The sequence below is a fragment of the Temnothorax longispinosus genome, unplaced genomic scaffold (genome assembly GCF_030848805.1).
Source record: "Temnothorax longispinosus isolate EJ_2023e unplaced genomic scaffold, Tlon_JGU_v1 HiC_scaffold_556, whole genome shotgun sequence".
In the NCBI taxonomy this organism is placed as follows: domain Eukaryota; kingdom Metazoa; phylum Arthropoda; class Insecta; order Hymenoptera; family Formicidae; genus Temnothorax; species Temnothorax longispinosus.
Window position 1 is genome coordinate 1 of NW_027270403.1, and position 7,010 is coordinate 7,010.

A 7,010-nucleotide genomic window follows, 5' to 3' on the forward strand; every position below is an offset into this window, starting at 1 on the left:
AGGGTGCCGTTACATGCGGCGTAACTTGCGTAAAGCGTAACCTGCGTATCCTAGTGATTTAAGAGAAGTTACGTCCATGATGCATCAAGGTTACGTCATTTTCTAGCCTGGGTTTACATGGAGCGTATTTCGCGCAATGCGTAACTAATACAACCAATTGGAGATCAGAGTTACCGTTGTATCCTTCAACAGAAATATAAAACTGATTTGCGATTGGTTCTCGCAACTTACGCATTGCGCGAAATACGCTCCATGTAAACCCAGGCTAGAAAATGACGTAACTTCTCTCTCTGCATCTGCACTTGAAATTGGTTATGCCAGACTCGGAGGTTATGTGTGTTCTTTCATCTCAACCTCCACCAGATGACATGAAGAAAATTGCCATATGATGTAAGATTTACATATAAAATATGTTATTATTCAAATAATTTATACAATTATATTTTATATATATAAGAGAATGTGCTCTAAATTTGTGAAAATAAGAACTCTACATGTAAAATATTTTCATTGTAATATATACTTTCAGCCTGATATGCTAAAATGGGATAATCACCGTCACAGAGCGAACCAGCGTGAATCACGTTGAACAAATTTATTGTTAATGTGGACTTAATGGTGAATGATTTATAATAACGATAATAACGTATCGAAATATGTGTATCGCAGCAATAACATTGCTGTCTAATTTTCAGGACTATTACAAACTGCTGACTACGATTTAGATATACCCCGACAAACCCCAGTATTCTGCGTGAGTGGGAAAGTAGTGAGGATACCGTGTGATCTCCAGATTAAACAGTTGATTTAATGTACATACAAGATGGAATTGAATCAAATAGATCCTGACCTGATATTAATCGTTATATGGAAACGATGGCTAAAGTGGAAGAAGATGAAACAAACGCGTCAACAACGGAAAGTTGGGAAACGTCGTATACTAAAACTGTTTGTAATATGGAAACTGATGGTGTTGCAAGAGGAAAACGCTCGTCACAGAATATGGGTGCGCCCGATATTCAGAGAAAGACAAAGGTTATTCCAGGGTGCCAGTGAAAATTTGGTCAGAGAAATGGAATTTCAAGACCACGAAATGTTCTACAATTATACTAGAATGTCCAGAGAGATGTTTGATGAGTTAATGGTCATTGTTGGGCCATTCATTGAAAAACAATGTGTCGTCCGAGATCCAATACCAGCCCGTACCCGGCTTTTAGTATGCCTGCGTTATTTAGCGTCTGGGGACACTATGGCTTCAATTGCTTATGCTTTTCGAATTGGAATAAGCACTGTCTCAAAAATTATTTCTGAGACATGCGAAGTATTATGGAATACTCTCCACGAATCAGTTTTCCCTGAAATAAATGAAGAGAATTGGTTGAAAATCGCTAATGATTTTGAGACGAAGTGGAATTTTCCGCACTGTATTGGTGCGATAGATGGGAAGCACGTAGTAATACAGGTGAGTCGATGTTAAGATAATGTATTTTATATTTACTTTAAGAGATAAAAATTGTAATTTTCCATTTCAGTCACCTCCTCGCAGCGGCTCAACGTTCTACAATTACAAGGGAAATCACAGCATCAGTTTACTAGCGGTTTGTGATGCCAACTACTGTTTCACACTAGTTGACATTGGTGCGGAAGGCAGACAGAGCGATGGCGGTATCTTCGCGCATTCAAACTTTGGCCAACGATTCGAAAGAAACCAAATGAATTTGCCAGAACCGAGACCGATTGAAGCTTCTGGGCCCGCATTACCGTTTGTGTTAGTAGCGGATGAGGCATTCGCTTTAACTCGTTACATGATGCGACCGTATCCACGAAGCGGACATCTGAACCGTCAAAGAAAGATATTCAATTACCGTCTCAGTCGAGCACGAAGAATGATCGAAAGCGCTTTCGGCATTTTGGTAGCAAAATGGCGAATTTATCGTCGATCGATAATTGCATCTGTTTCTACTGCAGTCAAAATTGTTCAAGCGACTATATGCTTGCATAATTTTATTATCCAAAAAGAAAACAAATTGCCACTCTCTGAAAGGCATTATATAGGCATGCTCAACGAAGAGAGAGCCGTGATAAACGGTGCATTACAGGAAGTGAACGACGCAGGCAGAACTAACGCCCACGCCCGAATTGCCTCTAGAAATCGAGACGATTTCGCTGCATATTTCGAAAACAGCGGGGCAGTACCCTGGCAGTGGGAAAAAGGTCTACTCGACGATTTCTAATTGAAAAATCGAGAATTTGATTAAGTCTCTATCAGCATTTGCAACTTGCGATCAGGAACCCAAGAATTTTCCGACAAGGACTGCAAAACATAACTCTGAATTTAAAAGACGCTACATTAGGTCCTCCGAAGAACTCAAAGCACTTCCCACGAATGTCAGAGACTTTTCCTATTATCGCTCTCTAACGTTAATGCGTCCTTCCTACCTGGTATTTGGCTGTAAACTTATTTTCGCTGTTGACTTAAAACCTATCGAACTTTCCTCGTTACGTCAGATTTCATCGGCGGCTAAACGACGTCGTAGAGTAAAATCGGCGTGAGAATGAGACTGCACTTAGAGCGTGAAAACCTTTTACGCGTAATCGCCGATATATTCGTAAAAATAATAAAACAAATTTTGATAGGTATTAGATATAAGTCACTAATTGTAACTGTTATTTATATTATATTTAATATTAAAACGCTAATTAGTTTCATACTCGTGGCACATAGTAATATCGTTATAAGAAACAATAAAGCATTTTAATGACCAAAGCGTAGAATCTGATTTTTTGTTAATTATTCACATTATTCCATTTAATTAAAAGTATACAAAATAATGATTAAATCGAGTGAAATCATCCTTAAAATATCCCTCTTAATTAATGGCATTCATTAATATATCATTGTATATTTGGTAACTTTTTGGACGAAAATATGAATAATTACTTGTTGATAATCTTCACCATTATTTCCATTATCCTATAATAATCTGATATTATAATTATATTAATAAAAATTATTTGCCCTTCCTAAATTATACTAGATTTATGATTAATAATAATTATTTCAAATTGAAGATCAAAACATTTCACAGCCATCTAATCTATTGCATATTGTCAGGTAACAATTTCTTTATGTTTCACTATCTTTTTCCACATATTTTTACGCTGATTTAAACAGTCTTTTGATGATAGTATTTTGAATATCGTGACAATCCGAACGCGCGAGCAGATTTTTTCAATCGAAAGTATCGTGTACAATTTTAAGCTACTATTGCATTATATACAAATCAATTCAAAATATAAAGGAGCATAAGAGCGTAAAATGTCTGATACGTAAAAATTTTAGACAACCTAATGGTAAATTAGTTTGGCGAGGATTTTATTCAGCAAATATGCCGGCGACCAAGAATTTCCGCACCAGACGCGGAATAATGGTAAAACCGAACCGTGAGCAAATAGTAATATGGGCGGTTTTACGCTAGGAGAAACGGACAGTGCGGCGACTGTTGGTGTGCATCGAAAAAATCCATAAAAATCGCTTTCTCTTTTGTACAAGTGCGGTCCAACGTGGATAAAAATACGATGAACGTGCAATTTTGCCTTCATACTCGCCTTTGTGGTAACCACTTCATACCTTTTCCATCCACCATCGCTACTCGTATTCCTAAAAAGTTTCTACAATGAAAATAAAAATTCGCTCAGTGTACGGAGAACTTAAGACACACGACTTACTGCAAATGCCCCCCAAGTTATATATGTATATTATTCTATTACTATCTACTATACTACATTGTTACTTTCTTTTTTCTCCTTTTTTATTGTAACAGAGCACAAATCGACGTTTTACGAAATTGAGACGAAACGTTAGGGATACGTCCAGTGTCTGATACCTTCAATTATACCTCAACGATTTTTCAAAATTGTATGAGTCATTAGCACCACATAGATGACAGTTTCCAATCGTAAATGACAAATTGCTAGTTCCTACGTTTTTCACGCTGTTAACGCTTTCTCTGCACATTGAAGCTTTTACTTCCACAGCGAGAACAATTGCTAATTAATAGACATTCATGCTGCTCAGGTGATATGCTAGCATTTACTATGCAGGATTTTACTATTTCCCAACGAGAGATGTTATCGTTAATATACACGTTGACTTCCGTAAGTATTGCTCAGAAGCCAAGCTTCTTAACTTTCTCAAGTTGTAAAACATGCTGATATAATTCCAATTTGATATTAACAAGGGGAAGCTTGTGAAATGCGACTTGGACGATTGTTTTCGTTTCTTCCGAATGAGTGCAGAACTGTGCAACTACATAAAATAAGACAGCGTACTTTTTAAGAATATCTGAAGAAAAAATTATACAGCCATTAAGAATATACAATGCCATTGTTAAACTTTTTATTTCATATGTTTGCGTAAACCAGTACAAAATTTTGAACTAAAACTTATATACTTATATAACTATAATTATTATATTTGTCATCCACCTGTTGAAACGATTATTTTTTTGTAACGTATTGCGTTTTCGCGGATGACTTACAAGTAAGAGCGAGTGCGCTGTGTGTATACGTAATGTATGTATGAATGCCTCTGTATGTAAAACTAATTTGTAATAAATGAAAGGAAACGTTTTTAATTAATATTGCAATTAACGCATCGATTATTCTTTTTTATTCTCACAAGAATCTTCCGTCTCTGCAAGCAACGTTAGAAATCGTATTTCCAGGCGAGCTCTGTCACGATATGGCAACCTTCGCATACCTTCTCCCAATCGAATTAAAAATCCATCTAGCGGATCAGTAGTTTGCGCTGGCTCCACTGTTGAGTCATCCTCTTTCAACGCTTTTATCAACGCTGTTTGCAAATCTTCGCCCTTTTGCTCTAAAACATAATATAAACGTACGAATAAACCGGGCTTACTAATATAGCTGAGTTATATGTTCGCGTAAAGACACGCAATACAAACATTTCTACATTCAACAAGAATGTAGAATTTATATAAAGTAAATTTTAATTGACAACAACCGTACGCTAATTCATTCGTAGGTATTAAACTGATATTTTTGGACATATTAACGATGTTTCCTATTAGTAGATAACACAAATTGACACAAGTATCATTCTGTCTTTGTTCAATATCCAAAGAGCAATAAAGACAGAATAATATTTGTATCGTTAATTGAAAAGCACCCTAAATCGCGATAACTTACTTTTCTTTGCAGCGGTTTGCCGGGGGGGTTTATCTAAATCGTAGTCAGCAGTTTGCAATGGTCCTGAAAACAAGACAGCAATGTTATTGCTGTGATACACATATTTCGATACGTTATTATTGTTATTATAAAGCTATTATCGTCAAAGAAAATGAGAGGAAAAACATATAAACAAACTACTAACTTTTCGAATTTGTGGCCGGTATTGGTGAAGTTTTACTGAGGGCTGGCGGTATTTCTGGAGAGACGCTGTCTTCTGTTGAGATTCGCGGAGAAACGAGACATTTTGACAACGAGATTGGTGTTTTTGGAGAAACACGAATGGGAGTCTGCATCGTTGGAGAAGTATGGATAGCAGTCTGAGAAGGAATATCGGTGAACTGTGAAGATGAAGCAACACTATCGTCCTCGTATTGCATAGATGTTGCATATACTTGACTTTCAGTAACGTCTGGCATTGAACTGACAGTCCTGAAATAAATAAATAAATATATATATATATATATATATATTTATATATACTTACATACAGCATCCTATATGAGTATGTCGAACATGAAACAAGCTGTATTCTCAATATACTTGACAAATTAAGAAAATGGTATAATTTTGCATATTGAAGAGAAAGAACTTACTGCCGTGTTTCAAGAAAGTCATTCAAGAATGTCATGAGGTCATAAAATCTAAATTTAGATTTCTTTAGTCCACTAATTTTAGCTGCCGATCCACTGGGAATGTAGGCTTTTGCCTTTTTGCGAGCTTTTGCATAATTATCTCGCAGATACTTCCAGCGAGCTTTAGCTTCCTCTGGACCAAGAGCACCTAACAAACATATACACATGTAATGTATAATTGATTTATAACGTATAAAATATCTATATGTGTATTCACAAAAGATAAAACATAGAGATATAGAGATAGAAATAAATTTAGATATAGTACCTCCTAAAAGATTGGATACTTCTAACCATAACGCATTTTTACGCAAATTTGTTCTCTGAGAAGCAGGTATAGTATAGTCGTAAAGTGCTCTCCTTTCCTTCACAGCCCCAATCAAGAGTTCATCCAAAGTATCTTTACATGCAGGACCTTCGGCAGTCTTTGCAGTGCCTTTGATTATTTAACAAATAGATAAATTTAATTCTTTTGTTATGAGACAATAAAATGTGCGTGAAGAATAAAAGGATATAGTAAACGTACATATTGTCACAACATAATTTTCATCCACACAAATGCGATCTTCATCCTCCACATAATGCTTAAAGCATTCATGCTCGATAAAATTCGTAAAGCTGAACAGTCTCCCGCAATACCCACATTTGTGCTAAAAGGCAAGCATGCAATGTGAATAATGATGCATTAGAATGAAAAAGCCAAAGAGAAGGCATTGAAATCTTAAAACCATCATAACCTCGTATCGACATGCCGTGAACAGTGGATCGGATATGACCAAATGCAGCTATCACAGCTTTCATATAATAAATTATAATAAATAATTATAATAAATTCTATACAAAACTATTTATTAACTTACCTTTAATTGATCCGTATTCATTCTTCTCTCTTGTGCGTAACAATCCGTCCTGTGCGTAACAATCCTGCACCAGCCTGCACCAGTCTGCACTATCTATCGCTAGTTCCGCTACTTCCGCTAGAAATTGGATTTGGCGTAATGACAATAGCGTAAAGAGCGTAAAATAACTAGACGAAAGTTGATACTCAAATGAGATGATGTGATTGGTCGGCACAAGTTACGCCGCAGTTACGCTTACGCAAGTTACGCCGCATGTGACGGCACC

General features: G+C 36.2%; 2 protein-coding genes across 2 annotated transcripts; one reads left to right on the plus strand and one right to left on the minus strand.

The window, feature by feature from the left end:
• Positions 1–230: 230 nt before the first annotated feature.
• On the plus strand, positions 231–2,767 carry LOC139824761 (uncharacterized). The gene is made up of 4 exons (XM_071797303.1): positions 231–390; positions 530–618; positions 696–1,462; positions 1,533–2,767. The coding sequence occupies exons 3-4, from the start codon at positions 824–826 to the stop codon at positions 2,232–2,234; spliced, it is 1,341 nt and encodes a 446-aa protein (XP_071653404.1). The 5' UTR covers positions 231–390; positions 530–618; positions 696–823; the 3' UTR covers positions 2,235–2,767.
• A 1,610-nt stretch (positions 2,768–4,377) lies between these two features.
• On the minus strand, positions 4,378–6,898 carry LOC139824762 (uncharacterized). Its single transcript, XM_071797304.1, has 7 exons — positions 6,746–6,898; positions 6,412–6,535; positions 6,154–6,321; positions 5,847–6,033; positions 5,396–5,682; positions 5,212–5,274; positions 4,378–4,882 (listed from the first exon to the last, which is right to left on the minus strand). Exons 1-7 carry the CDS (start codon positions 6,764–6,766, stop codon positions 4,662–4,664), a joined length of 1,071 nt encoding a protein of 356 aa, XP_071653405.1. The 5' UTR covers positions 6,767–6,898; the 3' UTR covers positions 4,378–4,661.
• Between the last annotated feature and the right edge of the window lie 112 nt (positions 6,899–7,010).